The sequence below is a fragment of the Mastigoproctus giganteus genome, chromosome 3 (genome assembly GCF_048544385.1).
Source record: "Mastigoproctus giganteus isolate SK-2022 chromosome 3, ASM4854438v1, whole genome shotgun sequence".
Classification (NCBI taxonomy): Eukaryota; Metazoa; Arthropoda; class Arachnida; order Uropygi; family Thelyphonidae; genus Mastigoproctus; species Mastigoproctus giganteus.
The window spans coordinates 40,550,771-40,577,364 of record NC_143577.1 but is presented as its reverse complement, the minus strand read 5'-3'; the positions used below and the strand labels follow the sequence as shown (position 1 = coordinate 40,577,364).

The following is a 26,594-nucleotide window of genomic DNA, read 5'->3' as shown; positions in this document are numbered from 1 at the left end:
CGGAGAGCCTGATGGTGGACAGGGTCCAGCCATCGGAGGACACTATCTCTAGCTGAGGAGTATACCTGGGACCCGTAGTCTAATTTGGGGCGTACAAGTGCACGGTAAAGCCGTAGTAGGGTGCATCGATCTGCTCCCCAACGCGTTGAGGAGAGAGAGCGGAGAATATTGAGACCCCTCGTGCATTTTGTACGAAGTTGACGAATATGTTCGAGAAAGGTCAACTTTTTATCAAACACAAGTCCCAAGAATTTTGTGTCTGACACTACTGGAATAACATTTTGCCCGAGCCTTAATTCAGGTTCAGGATGAAGATTACGCTTGCGACAAAAGTGTACGCAAACGGTCTTCTCCGGCGAGAACCTGAAGCCATTGGCAACAGTGTTGCCAACTCTTAATAATATTTCCCGCTAGCCGCATACTCAAAATCCGCTATTTTTAACACTTAACCCGCCAAATTTTTTAAATTTTCATTTGTTTGTACTTTGTAGTGAATAAAAACAAACAAACAAATAGTATATATAAATAGTTATTTATTTTCTGTTTTTAATATAAAATCAATATCTAAAAATCTAAATTAATTTCGAAATTCAATATCTCCTCATCATATGCTTCTTGTGTACCTATTTTGCGAAGCACTTCTTCAGGTAAAACTATTTTTACAACACTTTTGAGCCCGTATCGTACTGATAAGATTGCATTAACCATGCCAACACTCATTCTGTTGCGTGTTTTGTTTTTTACTAGATTTAAGTTGCTGAATATTCTTTCCACATCTGCATTGGATAATGGCAAAATTAAAATACCCAATGCAAATTGGCTAATTTCTTTAAATGGATTTTCACCGCTTGCATCTGGATATTTCCAAACTTCTGACCAAAACTTCATTGTATTGTTGATGTTTTCCCATTTAACAAGAGTAATGTTTATATACTGTTGCTCATTTTTTTCAATTTGATTCAAAAGATTTGTCTACTCTTTGTACTTCAGATAAGATAGGTTTTAAAAATAAAATATACGCTAAATTACTTTCATCTTTGAACATTGAATAAAGAAGTTGTGCAGTATAACGTTTGTCAGTCAAACGAGTTATTTCAAAATGGGCTTTTATTTCAATATACTGTTCTAAAATTCTTGTTATAGCAACTTCAATGGATAATCACCTTGTTTGACACGAATGAACTATCTTTTTCGGATCTGCACCATCGTTTATGGCACTGTATAAACATTTGAATTGATTTTGTCAGCTAGTGGATTTACTAAACCAATTATAAGTTTCAGCGATCATGAATTCTAGACTTCTAGGGAATGTTTCGCGGGTTGCATGAGATACTGCTAATTGCAAAGAATGACATACGCATTTAATTAATATCAATTTCGGTACATCGGACTTCAAATGTGTATAAACGCTGTTATTAACTCCAATCATAACGCTAGCATTATCTGTCCCAATGCCCACAAATTATTTAAATTCTGGTTTAAATCGTTTCAGCTAATTCATCATATTATTTTTGGTATATTGTAATTATGAAAGCTAGATTAAATGATACTGAAAACAGACTGGCTCTGATGCCGTAGCCTAGTGGTCAGGCGCGCGGGTGCATAAGTACACGTGCCTTGAGTGACCGGAGTTCAAGCCCGTGACTGCTGAATACGGTACTGTTTCTTGTATTCTGTGTATCTTGTAAACTCCTCTGACCGTTTGGTCGTCCCGGAGTATAAACAGAAAATTTATTTAAAGGAAGTTTAAAATTTTCCGGCGTTATTTTAATTGAATTTGAAATATTTTCAGCGTTACATTGATCTAATTCTACAAGAGCTAAGAATGTAGAAACTCTTTTATCGAATTGCTCATCATAATACACAATTGCAATACCTAATAGTTTTGTTACACTAATATCGTTTGATTCATCTAGTAACAAACTATAATTTGAAAAGCCATTGAGCACTGACTATAATAAATCTGTCTGAAAGTGGGGGTGTAGGATATATTTTATAACGCCGTTGCATTTTGTTTGATGAATTTTTAAAGTTTTGGCTGTTTGATCTTGGAATGCATTCTTACATAATTCACCAAGGTGGTCTATTGCCAGTATTGACGAGTGAGCACAACAAACAAACTTAACTTTGCTTCAGCTTCCACTGTTTGTAAATTCTTGGTGCGAAAATTTAATTTAGATTGGTTGCCTGATCTATTAGGTGAAAATGGTTCTTCTACTGACTTAATATGTTTGAAAGTTTTTAAATGACTTTTAATGTTATGTCGGTAATTGGGATCGCATTTCTTGGAAGCCAATCAAATACGACGAATAAAAATTATTCAATGCCATTTCTTCGCGGTTTCAAAAAAGGCGTCATTAGAATTTTTCCCACATTTTTAGATTTGATTCAACAATTAAAGCTATGACCCAACGGTCAGATCGTTTGACCGCGGGTGTAACTACGTAAAATTGTTGGGGTTCTCCTCAGGGAAATTCCAGAATAATATAAAACCGATTCTTCGCTTTATAAAAAAAGACAACAAAAAACTATGAAATATGATATCCCTACTATGTTTACGATGTATATCGATAAAACATTTCAATTATGAAATATTTATATTGTTAATTAAATAATTACTTGAACAATTAATTTAATATTTGTTAAATAAATATTTCTTAATTTAAATGTTATATTGCCAAAATATATAAAATGCTAAACATTTATACTCTTCCCGCTAAAAAATCCGCTATCCGCTATTTCATATTTTAATCCGCTAAACCTGAAGCAATTCCGCTAAATCTAGCGGGAAAACCGCTAAAATGGCAACACTGATTGGCAAGTGCCCAGACGTTCAGATTATCAATGGCTTTCTGCAGTTGTCTTTCAATAACCCTCATGTTGCACGACTGACAAAAAATGCTAAAGTCATCAACAAAGAGGGCACTGTTTACAGTTGGAGGAAGTTGTTCTATGATGGAATTGACTTTGATGGCAAAAAGCGTGACACTTAAGACTGATCCTTGTGGTACTCCCTCCTCTTGGCGAAAGGAGCGAGAGAGTGAGGATCCCATACGAACTTGGAAAGATCGATTGGCTAGAAAATTTTGAATAAAAAAGGGCAGATGCCCTCTTAGGCCTAGGCTATGTAAATCTTTTAAAATGCCAAATCTCCAAGTTGTGTCATACGCTTTCTCCATGTCAAAGAACACCGACACCAAGTGTTCGCGTTTTAGGAAAGCATCCCGGATGGATGCTTCCAATCTAATAAGATGGTCCAAAGTGGACCGGTTCCTTCGGAAGCCGCACTGGATTCTGGAGAGAAGGTCGTTTGATTCTAAGTACCATATTAAACGGGAATTAACCATTCTCTCCAGGATTTTGCACAGACAGCTAGTCAGAGCAATAGGACGATAATTGGTGGTGACCTTTGGATCCTTTCCTGGCTTAGGAAAGGCAAGAACGATTGCCTTTCGCCAGGAGTCCGGAAACTGCCCTTCAGTAAAGATTCTGTTATACAGAAGGAGCAGACAATCCATAGATTTTGGTGAAAGATGCTTAATCATTTCATAATGGATGCCATCTGGTCCAACGGCACTAGCTTTGGAAAGAGCGAGGGCTCTTTTCAATTCCAGAATAGTGAAATCCCCGTTGTAGGGATAAATGCCCTTAGTTTTAAAGTTAAGTGCCTGTTTTTCGATTTTATATTTCAGGACCAGGAACTCTGGGGAATACGAAGATGTTGCAGAGATGTTAGAGAATGTTTCCCCAAGAGCATTGGCTATTGCAGTTGGATCTGCAATAGCGCATCCATTATAATCTAGGATTGCAGAAGGTTGGGAGGTATATTTTCCCTTCATTTTCCGGATTTTATCCCAGACTACCTTAGAGTTGGTAGACTGGTTAACAGATGATGTAAAACGGATCCATGATTCCTTTTGACTCTGACGACGGATGTAGCGTGCTTTGGCTCGTGCACGTTTGAAGGCTATAAGGTTGTTCGTGGTAGGATATCGGCGAAATATCCCCCACGCTTTGTTTTGAGCCTTTTTTGCTGTTGTGCATTGTGAATTCCACCAAGGTTTGGGAAATGGTGGAAACCGGCCAGATGTTTTTGGGACAGCGTTAGCAGCTGCTTGGACAATGATTTCTGTGATGTACCTTACTGCGTCATTGATCGGCTCTTGACTGACTGTGCTAAGATCGAAATTTGCCTGTTGTTGGAAGGCAGTCCAGTCAGCCTGATCAATCTTCCACCGTGGTAACCTAAAAGGAAGACATGGTCTCCCACTGTATAACAAGGTTATCACAGGGAAGTGATCGCTTCCGTATGGATTCTCCTCCACTTCCCAAGTGAGTGAAGGGAGTAGAGAAGGGGAGCAGATAGAGAGATCAATGGCAGAAAAGGTACGGGTAGGCATGTGGAAGAAGGTGTTTGTTCCAGTATTTAGAAGGGAAAGGTCATTGTCATTGAGCATACGCTCTATGACTCGTCCCCTTCCGTTGATGTTGGCACTACCCCACAGGGTGTTATGTCCATTCATATCCCCGAGAAGTAAGAAAGGGGGAGGCAACTGCGTTAGAAGATCATCAAGGTCTGCCTGGGAGATGTCGGTCCCAGGTGGCAAATAGATAGAGCACACAGTTAATAAAAATCCCACTGTAAGGCGAATTGCAACAGCCTCTATGCTAGTTGTAATTAGTAAGGGCTGCACTGGGGTCTGGTTACCCACAAGGATAGCCACTCCCCCATGTACAGAGCCATCCGCAATTCTGTCCTTACGATAAATTGTGGTGTTATGCATCGTGGGATCATCATTTGCCTTTAGATATGTCTCCTGCAAGCAAAAGCAAACTGGCTCGTGCCTTTGCAGGAGGGCCTTGATGTCATCAATATTTCGCCGGAATCCACGACAATTCCATTGTAGGAATTTACCCATTATTTTGGCTTGGTGGGTCCATCAGGCGGCTTCCGAGGTGCTGAGGGCTTACTTTTATCAGTCTTGGATTTATCTTTTTTGGGGAAGAATGGACGCTGTCCCGTGTCCATTTCCTCCTCCGCAAAGAGTTCCAAGACTGAATCTTCGGGTACTTCCTTCTGCTCGACATCCATCTTTTCTTGGGTACTAGGAGGGACTTCCCCTTTCTTATTCTTTTCTTTCATAATTACCTTTGGAACTTGTGGAGCATTAGGAGGTACCGATATAGGAGTGGCAGCTGATTGGTCCTTTTGTGCAGGTTTTTGAGAGCTTAAGAGATACCGCGCGATGGGAGTGAAAGACTCCTTTGGAGGAATGGTCATGTCCGTCTGAGTTCCGACGGAACATCTCCCTGCTACCTTCTGGGCGTAGGTAGGTTTGTTGATATTCAGGGGTTTGACCGATTTCCTTGCCTCCTGGTATGATATATTTAGCTCTGCCTTCAGCCGTTGAATTTCTTTTTCTTCTTTCCACCTCTGGCATGCTCGTGAATAGGCCGGGTGTTCGCCTTCACAGTTAATACAGGTGGGTTTCGCGGCTGAACATGCTGTTGTTTCGTGGTCCTTTCCACCGCATCGAGCGCATGCAAGGACTCCACGGCAGGCCATTTGAGAATGTCCATACTTTTGGCATTTGAAACACCGTAAAGGGTTCGGAATGTATGGACGCACTGAACAGTTGATGTATCCAGCTTTAATCTCATCAGGAGGTTTAGGAGTGTTAAAAGTCAGGATAACGCTCCTGGTTTTAACAATTTTTCCATCCCTTCGCGCAGTGATTCTCTTGACGGCAATGACTCCCTGTGGTTTTAATTCGGAGCAGATTTCCTCCTCGTATACGTCGAGAAGGTCCCACTCCGAAATGACACCTCTAGATGAATTGAGTGTTCTGTGTGGTGTCACTGTTATAGGGATTCCTCCGATTGATGTTGTTCGGAGTAGGTGTTCTGATTGCCTGTCATTTTTAGTTTCATTAAGAGGTCTCCAGAACGGAGCCTCTTAACTGACTTGGGTGAACCTGCTAACCCATCCAACCCTTTTTGGATAAAGAAGGGTGACATTTTTCCAATCGGTTTTTCACTTGTTGAGTGCATGATTAAGAACCTTGGGACTGGCCCTGATGGTAGTTCGGTTCGCTGCCTCTTATTAGCAATAATGCTATCTGGATCTTTCTCAATAGTTTCAGATAGGGACCGGGTTGGGGCCCCTGAAGAAGTTAGTTTATCAGGATTCATGTAGTTTATTAAATTGTTCAGTGCCCGGGCTCCCCACCCACCACGGAGCCCAAAGGGACGCCCACTACCCGGCATGCAATAAATGCGCTCGGGAGTGGGACGCCAGGGCTACCCAGACACTATACCCGCACCGCCGCCAGCCTGAATCCTGTCCCTCGGACCATGAGGGTAGGGGCGTGGCATTGACACGGTTGACCCTCGCAGGCGAGCCTACTAGCCGATTGATCCTAGCCGGGCCTTCCAGGACCACTCGTCTTGTCGAAGCAGGGGCCAAAGTGGTGTATTGAAGCTGGGCCCCTCAACCACCAGGATCCCCCTTTCCGAATTTCCACGGGTCGCAGCGCACGGCAAACACGCCGGATTCCATTGATGTAAGCCCGGAACCTAGGCTGTGGGCGTTGGATCCCAGTGATGCTAGTCTGGAAGTCCAGCAGCGTCACTGGGAGGTCCCCTCACCACGTACAGGTGCCCACGTCAAGGGGGGACACATTAGAATTAAACTTATTAACATCATACCGAACATTGAACTTTTAGCTAAGAAGCATCAGGCTCAGGGATCCCATTGAATAAAAAGAGTAAGTATAAAGTATTTTCTTGTTTAAAATTTCATGTGGAGCAATTAGGAAAAAAAAAAAAAGTCAAAAAAAGTCCTTTAGGGGCGATAATTAAAAAAAGGTTGAGAAACACTGCCTTATACAAAGGAATAACCACCTCCTTCTCTCTACTCACAAAATTGACAAAGTCCCATGACCTGCTCTGGCAGCCTGTCTGCACTGCTCAAAAAACTTCATATCTGACCTCACAATTACCCCCAGGTCTTTTTGATGTGAATACATCTTTAAATTCAGAACAGTACTAGGGGGTAAGGGATGAAAAGTCAAGTGTAATGAAATCATTCGATAAGGTTTAGCTTAATAATTTCTAAAGTATTAAAGGTAGACAAACCAAACTGATATCATTCGATAGTTGAGGGAATAAAGATTCATCAGTGACCTTCAGATTGGCAGTGGGGGGGGGGTCCACCATTTTCGGTACGATCCGCAGTGCTTCGGAAACTTCCAGTATAACTTTGCACTCGGTCATGGTACAACGCTCGTTTTAGTGCCAATCAACAGCTCTCATCGATATCCATCGGTTTAATGCGAAATAATTAAATTTCAATACGGTGTTGGTGAAGACAATGTGGATTGAAGTTGAAAAATTTTAGAAATTTCACAATGTTGGCCTATACTCGCCGGAAAGTGAGCCAGAAATATGTCGAACGCATACGACGGGAAAGAGCAGCTCGTCAGCTTTCCAATAATACCCCAATGTCTGGGTCGGAATGAATAAGGAAGTATTGGGAGCGGAAAAAAATGGAAGCGGTGCACGAACCCGTGGATGTAAATGACATAAGCAACTATGCCACTGCTTCGGAAGTTGGATTGGACGAAGTGGATGTGGATTTCGGTGACAATGGAAGACCATTGGAGGTCGGCGATCATCATCACCGGTGACTTCAATGTTGATGTGTCACGAAACCGATCACTCCAGGACTTTATGAAACGCAAGTTTAATCTCACTTACATATAGACCACGCTGGGTAACACTTGTATTGATCTGACTTTCGCCAGAAACTTGGTTGTATCTTGTCTACCCTTTGTATCTTATTTCTCTTATCATAGACCTATGATAAATAAAATTGTAATCGATTATTAAACTTGTTTTCATTTATTTACACTTCCCAACTTATATACTTTGTATAATCCGTTGTCCTGACGTATTCATGTAAAACCCGTCCAGCCATGCTCCGACACAGCCACACCTGATTTTTTTTCATTGTCTACCTCCCTAAGTGTAGTACCACAACAACTGGTACGTTTCTCTGGGGTTACTTCTACCCATATGCACTACTTTGCAGTTAAACTTCAGTTGCCACTTCTCAGCCCATCTGCCCAACTTTTCTAGATCCTGTTGCAGTAGCATACTGTCATTACTGTTATTAACAACCCTGCCAACCTTTGTATCATCAGCAAACTTCAACATTAAGCCTGATATACCTTCATCAATATTATTGCTAAATATACAAAACAACAATGGGCCCAACACCAAACCCTGGGGAACTACACTAATAACATTAGTCCACAAAGAGCAGTGTCCATTAATTATGACTCTGTTTTCTCCCATTCAACCACCCTTTTATCCATTATAGCAACTTATCCTTAGTGCCATACTGCTCCAATTTGTACAGCAGTCTTCCATGTGCAACAGTATCAAAAACTTTCCTGAAATCCAAGTATATGATATCAAAATTATTTTTTGCCTCTAATTCCTCTGTAACCACATCATAGTATCTAATCAAATTGGTCAGACAAGACTTCCTCTTAACAAACCCATGCTGTGTGTGAATTATTACTGCAGTCTTGTCTAGATGATCATGCAATGCTTCTTTAACCAGTGCCTACATTAATTTCCCCAGAATAGAAGTTAAACTAACAAGTCTGTAATTACTTGTCACCCTTTGATCTCCCTTTGTAAATTGAGGACCTTCCTGGAGTCCAAGGAAGCTCTCGTAATTATGGCTAAGGGTTTTCTTACTTCCTCTGCCGCCTCCTTTAATATAAGTGGATAGATCATATCCACCCCCAGTGCCTTTCTTATGTTTAACTTCAACAATTTCTCCTTTACTTTCAGTTATTACAAAATCATTTAGCTCTCTACCAGAATTTGGTACACTTCTGGCATTCAGCTCCCTGAATAACTCCTCATGTGTGGAATGTAGATGCAAAATACTCATTCAGTTCGTCAGCTACCTGAGCAGGGTCCTCAACAGTCAAACCATCGATATTAAGTGGACCAATCTGATTCACTCTCTTCCTTCTAGAGTTTACATAAGTAAAGAACTCTTTGTTTCTATACTTCTGGCATCCCCCTTCCTTAAAGAATTTGTGTGAATTTAGATGCAAAATACCTCTTCAGTTAGCAATCTGAGCTGGATTATCAATGGTTGATCCATCTACATCAAGGGGATCAATGTGATTCAACCACTTCCTTCTACTGTTAATATAAATAAAGAGGTCTTTGCTGTTTTCCCATCCACCTCTTCAAGTAAGTGTTCTCTGTCATCAGTCAATCTGCTGAACCACAAGATATTTTTAGAGTGTCTTGTGGTTCAGCAGAATGACTCTCGTTGTTCGAAACTCAACGAATGTGGTACAAAATGGGCACAAATTTTTCTCTTACCCAGATCTTTTAGAATTTCTTGTACAGATTCCCTATTGCTACCAATCATTTCAGCAAGCAACCCTGTTGAAATTGATCTGTCTTCAGTCACAATTTTTCTAACCTTTGTGACAACCTCCAGTGTTCAAATAGAGACTGGTTGGCCAGGTCAGGGATCATCCTCTAACGACTCATGTCCTTTACGAAAGTGAGAAAACCATTCAAAACACTCTTGGTTGAGACAAACGTTCATCAGTATAAACTTTTTTTAAATTGTAAAAGGTTTCTGTAGCACTTTTTCCCAATTCAGAATAAAATTTGATAATTGCTCTTTGCTCCATTTTCAATTTTCTGATGACATGCACAAAACTACTACAGCAGGCCCCTGTTATAACGCGGTTCGCTTTACGCTGATTCGCTATAACGCTATCCTTATATTATAACCCGTATCTGACTATAGCGCTGTCTCAGATCACTATAATGCTTTTTTATAGATTGCATTTTTGGCATATTTAACGAAATCGTTTCATTTGATGGAGTCGATAGTTTGAAAATGAATATTAGAACAGCATTACAACGTTTCCCACGCCGACTTGAGAAATTTTCCCACGCTCAGTGAAATTTTCTCGCACGCTAATTTAATTGCAGTACAGTGACCTGTTACGTAGTTTCGAGATCAACATTTTAAAAAATGATCAAGTATATTGCTTGTAATATTTGTGTTATATGCATTTATCCGAAGTCTAGTTATCATTCGGTACAGTATTAGACATTGTGCGTAACAGACAGTTTACTCGAACATTGTATCATAATTAATGCAACCAACGCAGTTACATTTTCAAAGAGTTAATAATGGCGGATAAGAATGAAAAAGCAACAATGTCTGGACACAGTACGAAGACTACAAATGTAAGAAAAAGACTGAATTTGAAAATTAAATTAGACGTTTTGAAGCGAATCGATTCCCGTCAAAGACAAGCGGATGTGTGCCATAATTTAGGACTTGCAAGTTTAACTGTAAGAACAATTATAAAAAATAATTGTTTAATATTTTAATTGAATACAGCAAAAACAACAAATCAAATTCTTATTTTTCAATTAAGATTACAAAACAATAAGAAATGAACAATTATAAAACAAAACAATTGATGAGAAGGATGAGCCTGGAGAACCGAAAATATTTGGCACAATATTTGAAATTGCTAATCTCATGTCATCTTCTGGATCAAGTCTGGAACGATGTTTTGTTTTCATAGCTGTTAATTTTGAGAAATCAACCTCACATAAATATGTAACCCTGAAAGGTAGGAATGTTTCTATTGCCATTTTCGATAATTCTGGATACTTGTCTCAAAGAGAAAGCCAAAATTTTTCACAAATTGTAAAATGATTCATCAGATGACAGGTCGATAAGATCTTCCTTTTGCTGAATGGTAATTTCGGGACATGAAGAAATTTCAAAAGCAAAGGGATCATGAATCCAATACAACTCTTTTTCTGGAGATAAATTAAATAGTTTGTAAAAATTCTTAATTAGCATTGTTAGGTGGGTGGCAATAATATCCCTAAAATGTCATTATTGCTATTAACGAAATCAGAAAAACATGGGAAATTTTTCTAGCAGGGATGAGGAGGTGATTATCCCCTTGTATAAGGCAATAGTGAGGCCACACCCACAGGTCTGGAGGCCTCATTTTAGGAAAGATGTTGAGCTGCTGGAGTGAGTGCAGCAAAAGGCAACAAGATTAGTGAATGAAACAAAGGGTTGCTCTTACGAAGAAAGAGTTAAGTTTTGCAAATTACAGTGTCTGGAGACTAGGCACCTGCAAGGTGATCTGATTGAGGTGTATAAAGCCCTGAATGGTTTGAGCATGCTCAATACTGATGGGATTTTTCCTCTTGCTCAAAATAATCGCCTGAGAGGGCATAAATTCAAATTGAGGAAAGACAGTTATAGGACAGATGTGCAGAAGTTTGCCTTTAGCCAGCGTGTGGTTGATTGCTGGAACAAACTTCCATATGTTGTTGTAGAAGCTGAGAGCTTAAACAGATTCGAGGTAGAACTAGACAAACATTTGGAGCGAGTGGATGGGCGAAATGAGTTTTTTTTTTTTTTTGACTGATGCTATATAAGCTTGCTTTCTTGCATCATGTGCCTTTACTAATGCTAATTTCAGTAGTATTACGCTCAAATTCAGTTTTCCAAAGAATAGGCTTCTTTTTCAAAGCTTCTATTTTATCACTGTGTATTAATGTATTTGTTTCTTGTCCTTGAAGACTTAAATTTAAATCACCAAGTTTTTCAAATATATCAACAAATTAAGTAAGTTTTCCGAGCCATTTTTGATTCGTAAACAATTGAGCAAGGTTCTGATTTTTATCCAATAAAAACAATAAAACTTCATGTCTGAGGTCAAAAAGATATCACAACACTTTATCATTGGACAGCTAGCTCACTTTTATATATAAAAGAAGTGTTTCATAAGCGGATCACCCATTTCATTACAAAGTATACAAAGTATAGCAAAAAAGTCTGCTATTTAAGCTTCTATTTTAATAAAATTGTTCACACTTACTGCAACTTTTGAAACTTCGTGTAAATCAGTTTGCATTTCCTTTGTCACTAATGCTTCCCTACGTATAATGCAATGATTAAGAACTATATTTGGATCAATTTTCTTTTACTTTGTCTTTTAAACCTTTATTTTCTCCTGTTAATGCAGTCTCACCATCAGTGCAAATCACAACACAGTTGTTCCACATCACATTATTTGTTTTAAAGAAAATATTTATAACATCGAAAAATCTTCTATCCCATTGTTCTTCCTTCCAAAGCTTTTCAAAATAGAAAATCCTCCAGAATATCTCCTTCGTAGCAGTATCTGACATATACAATAAGTTGAGAAGGTTTGAAATAACTGTGGATTCATCTAACTGTATTGCAAAAATTGGACTTTCTCTCAATCAATTTTATAAACTGAATTTTATGTTGTCTGCGATAGCTGTAATACGCTGCAAGACTGTCTCTGGATAGAGGAATAGTTTTTAAATCATTGGCATACTTTTCTCCATGCATAATTTAAATCATTTTTATTGCAGCAAAGAGACCAAGGGATTCAGCAATAGTATGCAATTTCAAATTTTTTTCTATTAAATATGAAACTTTGAACAATGCTCTTAAAGCTTTACAAGGAACTGCCATATGTTTCTCCATGAACAATTTCAGACCTTGTGGGCATCGACATGTCTTTTGAAAAAGGATTCAGTTTTTTCTTAGATCTGGATGTTTCGTATGCAAGTGTCTTTTAATTTAATAGGTGTCATGCTTTTGTTAGTCAGTTTTTCATAACATGTTACGCACACAGGATGTTGCTCATCAACACTTTAAGTGAAGCCACACTTCATAAATACCTCTTGATATTTTCTATTCCTTTTTATTCCTTTTAATTTGGAGATGGCTCTCTACCAGAAATTGGTGGTTGCACTACACTTGAAATAACATTAGTGTCCAAATATTTTCACATGATATATTTCTTACCTTATTGGCTACAGTTACTTCTGAAACAACTGTAGCAACATTATTGTTGTTGCTTCTTGGCCATCCTGTTCAGATTTACCCAATTGTTCATGGTAAAATATATATTTTTTCTTCTTAAAACAACAATAATAAGAACGAAATGTGCAATATAAAAAGTAGCAGAAGAATGAAGAACACATCCAAGCTGACATGAAAGCACCAAATTACAAAGCAGAATAAAGAGTGCATGCACAGACTTGCTATATTACTGCCACCACATAGTCACACCTCTGGCCTTTAATGCAATTTGAAATTTGTGCTGTAGGAAGTATGAATTAAGAGCTAAGGGAATTACCATTCAGCAATTAATACATACTTAGAAGTTGTTGCACTAGTCAGCCATTTTTGGTGTGTCTAATAGCCAGTGAGCAAATTAAGGCATATTCCTGATGTGGACAATAAATAAGAATGCCACCTGCATCACACATGTAACCACCCTAACAAAATAAAGAATGGCAGTAGTGTTCATTCGTATCTCAGACTTCGTTCGAGTAGTAAGGTATTTACACCTACAGTACTGAAAAAGTAATTTTAGCACATGTTTTTAGCTTTTAGGTGTACAAAAAAAGAATTATTTAAAATTTTCCACGGCCACTTTAATTTATCCCGAGACCCCCTGGGGGTCATACCCCACAGGTTGTGTACCACTGGGTGAGGCCACCTATTGAGTATGGCATATACAAGTCTGGAGGCCTCATTTCAGGAACGATGGAGATCTGCTGAAACAGAAGCAGAGAAGGGCAACCAGATTGGTGAAAGAAACAAAGGATGCACTTATCATGAAAGACTTGAGTTCTACAAACTGCAGCATCTGGAGTTTAAGCATGTGTAAGGAGATCTGACTGAGGTGTTTAAGGCTTTGAACAGACTGAGCAAACTCCATACACATGACATTTTCCCTCTTGCTTAGACTGCACAGAAGGGAGTATAAATTCAAATTGAGGAAGAATGGTTGCATAAAAGTGTGCGGAAGCTTGCCTTCGGCCAGCAGGTGGCCGATTGTTGGAACAAATTTCCATTTGGTGTTGTGATGGTGAGTACAGTCAGCCCTCGTATAACACGTCTTTACACTACACGAATTCAATCATACACGATTCATAAATAGGGGAACGATATCTTATATAACACGAACCGAATTCGCTTATGCATGATTCGCCTTTGTGTTTACAAGCAATGGCAGTCGAACGCGGAATCACCCCAACTGAACGCAACACGATAGGAATGAAGAGAAGATTCTGAAACTGTATTTGTTTTTTATAGCAGTGAAGGGGAAACACATTTCACCATAATAATGTAAAAACCAACACAATTCCAGCTATCGGTATAATTGCAAATGCAATTAGATCGAATTTACTACCAGTTTATAACAGATTCCACTCACAGAAACGCAACTGAAAATTGGTTTTATTGTTTTATGGTAGTAACCCCTAGAAATGTGCTTTAGTAAAATGTGAGGTGTTAATAGTGTATCTCTGCCTTTACGGTGTTGTTTATTCAGTTACTACACACGCGCAGCTTTGTTATGTGTATCAAGCAGTGCCTCCTCGTTTTGTAATTGTACTTTATTTCCTAAAAATGAGTAAAATACTTAAAAGGTGTGAAAAGGAAGCATCCTGATGAAGACACTGCAGATTCACAGAGAAAAACAAAAGCAATATCGATAAACAGAGGCGGACTGGATCAAAAATTCTTCACGGGAAAAATTTGTAGTGACCTCATACTAACGTTTATGGCCAAAATCACACCGGCGTCCGGCCCACCGGGGTTTTCCCGGTAAGGCTTATGGCCAGTCCGCTTCTGTCGATAGAGAAAAAATATGAAATTGTGAAACGCTTTGAGCGAAATGAAAGACCATGTGATATTGCACGTGCTACAGACCTAAATGAGGCAACACCGAGAATTACAAAGAATGCAGAGAAAATAAAAACAACTTTCATAGCAGGAACAACTCAAAGTGTAATTAAAATCCATTAGATTAAGACACAAAAAATTGGAAGAGATGGAACGGCTGTCATCTGTTTGGATAGAAAATCAAACAAAAAAAAGTTTGCTTACGATAGAAGCAAAAGCATTAGCAATAGTTTATTACATAATAGTCATAATAAAATACTTAAGTAATTAAAATGCTTACGTATTACGTATTTTATTATGTATAATAATAAATAATCGTAATAAAATACGTAAGTATTTTATTACAATTATTTATTGTGTTTGGTAATGTTTTGGTTACAAATGTGTGTTCAATCTTGGGTGGTCGGCAGCTAACCCTATTTTTCCCATAGGGCCTGTTGTTTATATTGCACGATTTTACATTGCACAAGGGTTTCTAGGAACACAACTATCGTGCTATATGAGGACTGACTGTACTTTGAATAAATTTAAGGAAGAGCTAAAATTAATTATTGTAGGATGGGCATGTGATGTGAGTTTTTTTTTTTTTTTTTTTGCTGATTCTTTATAAGCTTGCTTTCTTGCATCATTTTCCACCACTAATTCTAATACAGTAGACTTTCAGAAAAATGGTTCTTTCGAGGATTCCAGGTGCCATTATTTTGACTTTTATTTTTGTTTTAGTTGACGATCTAATATTATATTCTGCCATTAATACACTCCTGCTTATGTCCCATTCTATTTTCTTCATTAAATCAAGTTTAGTCTGCATGGCTAGCACACTGGTATTGTCATGTCTTCCCCACAACAGGTAGAAAAGGTTATTTGTTATTTGGTTTTTAGGAGCATTAGCAACTAAGGCCATATTGCTCTGGGATATGCGGTGGTCATTCCCTGACCTTTCCACATCCTCCGTGTTTGGTGGTGACGGGCTCGAACCCCGGTCTAATCAAGAAGCGCATGCTACGCACTGCTGCTCCTTCCCACCTGGCTACGGAGGCGCCAGGTAGAAAACGCCTGTGTTCCAATGATGTCGATGACGCAAGGAACTTTTATGGGCTTTTTTTCACTCCATGGCAAAGTTAGTCAGTCTCAGGCGTAGATAGCAAGGTTTTCTCCCCAGAAACTGCAGTTTTTCATCCAGCAAAACAGACAAATCAACCAGAGAACACACACAATACACATGGGTATATGAATTGATTATGAATTAGGTGAGTGACCCTAATGTAATAGTCTGGATTATATCATTTGCCACTAAGCTTTAATGTTGTTGTTGTTTTTCTTTTTTTCTCTGTATGAGGTTTATTAACTTTAGGAGTCATAGTGAGGGGTTTTTCATTTAAAATAAATGTAAAACAGTGGGGTATAATCCATGATATCAGTACAAAATTCACTTTCAAAATGGCAAATGTAAAGAAATACAGTAATCACATGACTTTCAGTTTTCTTTTTCCAGCACTGGAAGATATCTGTGCTTTATGTAAACATCTGATCTCAATGTGCCGTTAGTTTCCAGGTGGTAGATGACTTTCATCAACCGGTGAAATACCACCACTTTGCTTATTGGAGGCTTGAAGTGGTGAAACCCATGTTTAGTCTCTAGAGCAAAGTTTCCGGCATCCCCCTCCCCCATACTTATCCTTCAACCCATGCACGGTACTATGTACTATAGGTTTTGATACCTTTCGTGTTTGGGGTTTTCATAAAAAAAAAAAAAAAAAAAAAGTTCGAATGTTCTATTATTTGGGGTGCCGTCATTTCGACATTCTACTGTACTAAGAAACAAAGCATTTTAAAAGGTGCGTTGTTGTTATTTTTTTAAAAAATAAAAAACGCTTATCAACATTTTATGCCAAAATAATAAGTGATATTATGAAATTAAAAACTGTAAAACAAAGTGATAATTATATCTGTGAGTATATTATATATAATAAATATAACCATATACCTTATGTTTTAAATATCTGCCTAGAAGTGCATCCCAAAGTCTGCTGATATTAGGTCTACAACACAACTATTCCCAGCTATAGCATGGTTCACAAACCACTTGTTTGTCTCCCCAGAATAGCACTATTCACTCCAATCATCTTGGGAGGGCTTAACAGTTAGCGGTTGTTTGGGTGTGTGAAAGGGCCAGCCAAAAAAAAAAAAAATTTAATGCTGTTCAATCTGACTTTCCATTCAACTGTAATTTCACAGTGCATGTCTTCAAAAGTGTGTTCTTTGATTTTGGAAATACTGCAAGGCATTATTAATTTATGACAAGGAGAAACTTTGCAAGTGTCTGTTAATTATTTTTTAGCTGTTTTTACTGTCAAACATTTCCTGTGTTCAAAGTTGTAAACCTCAACAGTCATATGCACCATTTCTCCCATATTACAAAAATATATACTTTATACATTCTCCCACCAAGTGGCAGAAGAATGTATAAAAATTACATACACCTTTTCCTTGAAATTTACTGAATTGCTGTTTATAAAACTTCTCTTTAAGAAGTGTCCTCTCTCTCTCTCTCTCTCTCTCTCTCTCTCTCATATATATATATATATATATATATAAACTAAATTAAAATAGGATTTTTGCCAGTAGCACAGCAAACCAGTATATATATAGAAACACTACTTTACACCAACAAATCAACAAGGGCAAACAAATCAGAACATTATGGAAATAAAGTACACTAACAAAATTCCAATCAGAAAAATACACACCATGATAGATGTGTAAGTGTTAACACCAATTACCATAAAAATAGTTAATCAACCATATTTTGTTTGTAAAAAATTTCTCTAGCAAAGTTAAGAATAAATATATAATTAATATATATAAATTCATTAATATTTACTTTATATTCATTAATATACACACATTCATTAATATTTATTTACCACAAACTAATAATTTTCCTTGTAGCTCTGCTATCCCAATAGCACATCGAGGGGAGCTCATAGGAGGTATCAAAGAATAAGTATTGACTTTTTCCACAGATGTGTTCCTGGATGCAGAAGGACTATGTGATGGAGTATGCAGACGTTGAACAACAGACAATACCATGAACTTTCCAGATGCAACAACTAGCCCCAGCATGCTGTGTTCTATTGATACCAAAAGTAAGCCAATAAAATATTTGATGTTTTGAAATTACCAAAATTACTTTTCATTTCAATTTTATAAAATTGAATCTACATAATTAATTTAATATACAATTTAAAATATAACTTCACTTCCCATTTCCTTATAGTTCAAATAAAATTTACTTTTCTGCAATTCAAAAAAATTTCAGAACAATTTCAAAATATTTCTACTTATGTCAGAGCTTGAAAACTTTTGGTTTCTCTGTATCAGTGAAAAGTACTTTTAGGCAACAAATTTCAAGAAATTTTCAAATTGCATCTTGCAAAAAGGTGACATCAACTAACTCACACAGAATGATGAAAATATTGAATTATCCCAGATAATTATTCTTACTCCCAACTTTTGACAGATGCTCAGGTACGCAGGATACAGCGTTCACATAACTGAATTTGGCTAATCAGATACACCAGGTTTATAAGCAAAATTTGTTTACTGGTACTTAATTTAAATTACATACAGAATTTTAAAAATTAACTAAATCTCAGATAGCATTTAAAAAAAAATAATTAAAAAAAAACAACACAGGAAAGAATTAACTAAAGTAATAACAAATTAAAGCACTGAATAAGTAAACTAAATTCAATATTAATCTAAATTTTTTTAAAAAAATTAAAGAAAATTCATATAAAATACTTAACTATGCCTGTTTTATTTTGTAATAAAATTTTTACCTATGAAATGAAGAATTACCTCTATAATATCCTGCTTTTAAAAATTACTTTCCTGAAGCTGATAGCACTTTTCAACTAGAGTCATGATCACAGGACAGTAAAAACACAAATTACATGATTGAATTTATAATAGAGAGATTATTTGTTCTCTTGGCGCATGTGCATAACACACCAAGCATCTGAGATGGGATAGGGGCGACGTACATTTACTGAATTTTGATGTACTTTAATTTCTAGTCTCTGCAATAAATAATTTAGTGTAATCATGTTGTATGTTAAGTATTTTTACTTCATTGAATAAAAAGGTGTGGTTTTCACTGACCGCATGGAAAGCAAGTTCTGAAGCGGAAGTGTGGGAAGCAAGAATGCAAGCCGAGTGCTGCTTTATTCTCATATCGAGTGTGCATTGTGTGGTATGAGGAGTCACAGTTCCTCAAGATATATTGTAAACTGAGTCATTTCTATGGAATGTGAAAAAAAGATTTTACTGACTGATTATTGGCTACAATTTTAAATTCTGTATCTTTAAAAATTCTGTTTAATTGTTTGTACCATTGTTCTATATATGGCAAGGAACTATGTCAGGGAGATGGAAAATATATTGCATAAAAAGATAGACAGAACAGAACCAAAGTATGGTTGGCAGGAGAAGTTGATAATGCAAACAGCCATCAAAAGATAACTGGTTCTACATCATCAAGGGTATACAAAAGGTGATATTTTTGTACATGTTAGTACTATTAAAATACAAAGAGGAGATCTGAGGATTTACTTAACAAGTATAGGACAATATTGAGAAAAACCTGCAAGTTAGCATTAAATTTTGCTGCCTCAGAATCAGAGAGACAAACTACAAAATTATTATTTACAGCTTTTTGAACATTTTTCACTCATCACACTGAACTCTATTTAGGGTCAGAATGTAACTCTATCCCAAAAGTATGTGATTTTTCAGCAAATTCGTATCTCCAAATGTCTCATTTGTGTTTGGGTAAGAAAACACAATAGTTTCTATATTTGTCTAACTCCAAGAAAATAAAAATTCCTTTTCAGGATCACAATGACACGTTACTAATATTTGTCTGTTTCTGAGATTTTTCTCCACTGTGTAGACTTAGAGTAAAGATTAATTTATCATCTTAAATAAATAAATTCTTATTATAATATATTGCTGATATAATTGTCGTACATAGCTTAATTTACATAAATACTGTATACATGTAATAACTGTATACATGTTCATGTAATACATATATTACACAAACTCTTATAATCAAGGGAATTGCTGCACACCCTTCCAATTGCATTTCTCAGTGATATAATTATATTTACGTGTTATTTTCTTTCGATAGCAGTGTTTAAAAAAATTACATGTCAAACTGAAGAAGAATACAAAATTCTCTAGGGAGGAAAATGGTTGAACTTGCCTTAAGGCATATAAAAGAATTGACTCTGAAAGTAAGACAAAATCTGTTGCTATTGTGTAATGACAAATTAATGGGTAACCAAACTTTTAAACTATTTTAATATATTAAATAGTTTTAATTTATTAGTATACATTTTTTCAGCAATTCCTTCTGATATTAACGAAGAGCAGACAAGGATTTCTGGATATATGGAAAAAATTCTTGGTTCCAATTCATCGGAAGAATATTGTCTTTCAGAGGAATCACTGATTAGTTCTTCAGATGATTACTACAAGAATTTTGCTAACAATAAGAGGAAAATAAAACTGCTACCTACTTCTGAAACAACTGGTAAAGAAAGGATTGTTTCCTTATATACTAAAAACTTTAGTTTTCTATACTTAGTTTTCTAAAAAAATATATTATATTTCGGTTAAAGTATTGGGCAGGATTTATTTTGATTATACGTCAGACTAAATAATTTTTTTATACTTTTTTTACTACTGATTTAGAGTTGGATAATTTGCTTTATTATTTCCAATATAAATCTGCTTGATCTATCCCCATCTCTACAGAATAACGTTTAATAAATCATCAAAAGGACACCATGGGCTTTCATGGCTGCCTGTTTATGCTGTTCAGAAAACTATCTGGGAATTACAATACAGGGCAAATATGCCTATAGGCCAGATCCCTTTCTTCTTCTACTGTTTTTAATTCAATTCCCACTAAATGTATAATTTATTTTGGGGTTGCTATTCCCCAAGTGTGATATCTTAAATTTTGCTGCATTACAACATAGCTGCCACTTTTCTGACAATTTTTAAAGTCTGTTCAAGCCATCCTGAAGGAGTGCTGCTTTGCACTGATCATTAACGACTCTACCAATCTTTATGTCATCTGCAAATTTTGACATTCCTTCTAACCCTTCATTGATTTTGTTTCTGAAAATCAGAAAAAAAGAGTAGTCCAAGAACCGATCCCTGTGGGGAAACATACTCCTAACATTACACCAATCTGAAGAATATCCATTAATCACAACCCTCTGCCTTCTGTCCTGCAGCCACCCAACAATCCATCTTAGAATCCTTCCAGTAATCCCAACATGTTCCAGCTTATACAATAACCTCTCATGAGGGACTGAGTCAAATGCTTTGCTAAAATCCAAATACATTGTGTAATATATATATATATATATAAACTAACAGATAATCTGGCTACTTCCCAAAAATAAACAGGAAAATTACTCTGTTTATTTTTCCTTTATTTTATTTTAGAGGGATAATTACATGATGGTTTGTAAAATACAATACTGCAAATATAATAAAGCATAATATTTCAAACTGATAAGGGGCAAAAAAAAAAAAAAAAAAACTCTTATAACAAATAGAAAATTTAATCTTTATAAAAATATACTCCCAAATTTTAAAATCTAAATAAATAGTAGTAGTAGTAGTAGTAGTAGTAGTGGCACATGATGCAAGAAAGCAAGTGTAGGAGCTTATGCAGCATCAGCCAAAAAAAAAAAAAAAAAAAAAAATCACACCATTCCCTCCAAATGCCTGTCCAGTTCCTCCTTAAATTTATTTAACCTATCAACTTCCACAACGACAGATGGAAGTTTGTTCCAGCAATTACCACCCGCTGGCTAAAGGCAAATTTCCGCACATCTATTCTACATCTGTCCTTTCTTAATTTGAACTTATGTCCCCGTAGGTTGGTAATCTGAACAAGTGGAAGGATCCCATCAGAATTCAGCGTGCTCAACCCATTCAAGGCCTTATAGACCTCAATCAGATCACCGCGCAGGTGCCTAGTCTCCAGCCACTGCAATTTGCAGAACTTAAGCCTCTCTTGGTAAGAGAATCCCTTCATTCCCCTCACCAATCGTGTTGCTCTTCTCTGTACACGCTCAAGCAAATCTACATCCTTCCTAAAATGAGGCCTCCAGACCTGTACGCAGTACTCAAGGCGTGGCCTGACCATTGCCTTATACAGAGGGACAATCACCTCCTTTTCCCTGCTAGCAAAATTCCTATATATCATTGACAAAACCCCATGACCCGCCCTAGCAGCCTGTCTGCACTGCTCAGAAAACTTCATATCTGACTGCACAATTACTCCCAGGTCTTTTTCATTTTCTACCACCTTAAGTGTAGTACCACACAGTTGGTACGTTTCTCTGGGGTTACTTCTACCCATATGCAGTACTTTGCATTTGTCAAGGTTGAACTTCAGTTGCCACTTCTTAGCCCATCTGCCCAAATTATCTAAATCCTGTTGCAGTAGCACACTGCCATTACTGTCATTAACAACCCTGCCAACCTTTGTGTCATCTGCAAACTTCGACATTAAGCCTGATATACCTTCATCAATATCATTGATAAATACACAAAACAACAGTGGACACAACACCGAACCCTGTGGGACTCCACTAATAACATTAGTCCACGAAGAGCAGCACCCATTGATTACCACCCTCTGTCTTTTCCCACTTAACCATCCTTTTATCCATTGTAGCAGCTTACCCTTAATGCCATTCTGCTCAAATTTGTACAGTAGTCTTCCATGCGCAACAGTGTCAAAAGCTTTCCTGAAATCCAAGTATATGATATCAAAATTATTTTTTGCATCCAGTTCCTTTGTGATCACATCATAATAACCAATCAAATTTGTCAGACAAGACTTTCCCTTAACAAACCCATGCTGTTTGAATTATTGCTGCAGTCTTGTCTAGATGATCCTGCAATGCATCTTTAACCAGCGACTCCATTATTTTACCCGGAACAGAAGTTAAACTAACTTCTGTTCCGGGTAAAATAATGGAGTAATAATAAGTAAAATAGTAATCATACGTATTTATGAAGAAAACCAATGCAACTGCACTGTGAAATAGTATTCCAGTTTCCCTGGCACCTTGCACTTGAAATTTCCATATATTATAATGGCTGGTGAGAGCCTTAAGCCCTATCTCAGAGTGCAAGCCAACAAATAGCAAGTGAAATGTTTTGTTTGATGAGCTTTTATAATAAATATTAATCAGAAAAGCAGTAATATGAGGATAAAGATTTTTACAAGGACTTTCACTGGACTAACACCATTATTATTTTTAAAGTTTTCGCCATAATTTAGATTAATACGACCATAATTTGGGTATTTAGTTGGGGTATATAACTTTATAAAAAAGTTTAAAATTTTCCATTATAAGAGTATTTTTCTTATCAGTTTGGAATTTATGCTTTATTATATTTTCACTATTGTATTTTACAAAACCATCATGTAATTCTCCCTCTAGAATAAAATAAAGGAAACAGAAAAGGGGTGTTCAATGAAGCAGCTAAATTATCTATTAGAGTTTTATATAATTGCAGGTAAAATCATATTTGGTTTCTTGAATCACCTATTTGAAATGTCCACTGAACAGCAAGAAAGGGTTTATCTCAGAGAGTTTGAATGAATAAACAGAAATGACAGTCTTAACCCATGATGGATAAGATGTTAATCATCACACAACTTGAGTTATATATAATGATAAATTTTCACTTTATTAAAAGACAATTTCAGAAATATATGTGAAAAGAGGGGGGGGGCCTTGAGATGCAGCAATTATCACTTAAGGAAACATGATTTAGTTTAGCTACTACATTAATTCAGCTGTGTAGCTTATTGCCATAAGAAATATATAAGGTAAAAGGACAAAAATAGCAACAAAACAGCATGACTATGAATAATTTGAATACTGAACTAGGTTATGGTATTACAAATAAGAGTTATCTGTAAAAATATTATAACATACCACCAGTAATTGTAGTGGAAATGACCTTCCAGTCTTTTTCCTCATCATCAGAGAGAGATGACAGAGATGAGCTAGAATCTGACTTGGTGTATAAAAACTGCCTTGGTTTTGCAGGAGTATTTTTGGAAGATTTTCGGCTACTTCTGTTAGCATTTGGCAATGAAACACGACGTGATAACTTCTTGTAATCTTGAATGACTTCAGAATCTTGCATATCACCATTCTCAATATCATTGCAATCATGAAACGTGTGATCAGGGTTTAAGTATAGCATGTGAACCTATGTATAAAATGATAACTTTTTAAAAATTAAAACATTTTCATGGGTAGTAGGAACACAGAAGTAGGAGAATGAACTAAAAGAAATCAAAGTATACTCAAAAGAGAATCAAATATTGCGAATTATGATTGTAAAATACATTGCTCTAAACAGGTGAGGAACACTGTAATCTTGTTTATGGCAATAGCTTCTAAATGTTTTCAGAAAAAAAAAAATGACAAATATAGGAGAAACCTGCATTGCAACATGCAAATCAGTTCTGCTACGGTGCCTCCGTAGCCAGGTGGGAAGGAGCAGCAGTGCGTAGCACACGCTTCTTGATTAGACTGGGGTTTGAGCCCATCACTACCAAATACGGAGGATGCGGAAAGGTCAGGGAATGACCACCGCATATCCCGGAGCAATATGGCCTTAGTTGCTAATGCTCCTAAAAACCAAACAAATAACAAACAAACAGTTCTGCTACCATAAATGTTACTCTTAACTATTTGGAATAAAATATACTACCTTTACTCTCTAATTTTTATAAATACGCTAATGCTAGTTCATTGCTAAATAACACCCTTTAACTATTTACCTATGTAAATAGCTTAATCCAGCAGCAGGACGTTACACAAATCCATTTCATTAGCAGGCGTCAGAAATAATTCTATTGAACTAAATGATGCTGAGGAGGATAATCACTACACACTAAAACATGAGTTCTCTGGCCAGAAGAATAATCACAACTTGGAAACACAAAATCTTTGCCAAAGGAAGCAAATATGGTGATGTTTCATGCCTGACAAAAAAATTCTGTTTTCTTTGTGTCCATTAACTGCATAGCAATGGATACTGGGAAATGTTCTCAAAAAACATACCGGGTAGCCCAATGAAATTGGGTAGCCCAATGAAATTGAGTCCTGATCAGCTTTACAGCCTTTCCAGCCTATTCTCAATGAATACCACCTCACTGATACAAATGTCTAACCTGTAAAAATCCAGTGAGAGTGAACTAACAAGACATCAGCAACTGTAAGGACCATTACATTGTTAAGGACAGATTACTGACTGGGCAGAGGCACAGAACTGAAATCCTGCAATTCATAAACTTTCTACACACCGCAAAAACTGGGAAAAAGGTTAATTTTTATGGATGATAATGTCATGCCTGCAGAAGATGGCTGGTTAAAAATCCAAATTAGAAAGGTATTAAGTGGACAAACCATTATGCTCTCCATATGTTAAAGTAATTAGGCATATGAATCAATATTCTCAGAGGGTTGTGAAACTCTCTTACTATGCAGGTCCCAGAATCAATTCTGCCAAACAAAAAAGATGTCAGGGATCAACCACAACAAGAATGAACCATAACTACTATAGTCAACTCCAAAATACCCACACTAATTGCAATCACAATAATAGAAAACAAGTTTCGGGAAGAAATCACACAATCTTCAATCTGGGACTGACTCACCTGACCACAGCACAGAAAAAAAAAAATACTAACAGTTCTTCCCATTCCGATCAGAATCAAAATGAGGCCTTTCTCACAAGGCATGAACAAACAGCAACCATGCTAGTTGTGAATGTGTAGTAGCAAAAGAGGATGAATTGTCTAAAATACTGTGATTGTATATAAAACTGCCATCTCTCTCTCTCTCTCTCTCTCTCTCTCTCTCTCTCTCTCTCTCTCTCTCTCTCTCTCTCTCTCTCTCTCTCTCTCTCTCTCTCTCTCTCTCTCTCTCTCTCTCTCTCTCTCTGTGTGTGTGTGTGTGTGTGTGTGTGTGTTTGTTCAACTGGTTAAATAAAGCCTTAAGATTCTGTCCCAAATCATCTGCTTTTTTCTAACAGACAGGATGTGGAGCTGTTTCTCTGGTATAGACTAGGATTTTTGGTGGTTGTGCAGGAAACCACGAATGCAAACACCTCTTCCAACATTATGGACAATTCAATGCACCCCATGTGGCAGTCCTTTAATACAGATCCAAGTCTGCTTTAACAAGACAATTCCTCATTTCATTCCATACCATCAGTGCTGTTTGAGAATGGTTCATGGACATTAATATACAAAAGTTGGAATGGCTGGCACAGAATCCCTATTTGAGCCATATGAAATGAACTGGAACATCTAGTGAGGACCAAACTGACAAATTTCACATCAGTAACTCAACTAGTCACTGTTCTGCAGGAAAAATGGAGGGCTACCTGTTGTGGTCTTATCACTGATTGGTGGAAAGCCTACCCAGGAGGGAATAAGGTGTAGTGGCAGCCAAAGATTGATTGACACACTATTAAAGTGAATGGCAGCAATGTCACTGTGAAAGTGATACATGTCTGGATAATTTTTACAGTATTTCTCAACCTTTTCGTTGCTGTGGTACACTTTTTAAAATTTTGAGGCACACTTTTTAAAGACGCTAAAATTTTGCAGCACACTACAATCACAATTATACTCACATATTCA

At 36.9% G+C, this 26,594-nt stretch overlaps 1 protein-coding gene across 1 annotated transcript in view; it reads right to left on the bottom strand.

Moving 5' to 3' along the window:
• Positions 1–26,594, bottom strand: part of LOC150087900 (uncharacterized) — a 216,144-nt gene that overhangs the window by 102,824 nt on the left and 86,726 nt on the right. The window contains exons 6-7 of the mRNA XM_090369957.1: positions 23,869–24,148; positions 17,749–17,955 (exon numbers count right to left, since the gene is read on the bottom strand). Coding sequence (XP_090226083.1) covers positions 17,749–17,955; positions 23,869–24,148 — 487 coding nt within the window. The remainder of the gene's footprint in view (positions 1–17,748; positions 17,956–23,868; positions 24,149–26,594) is intronic.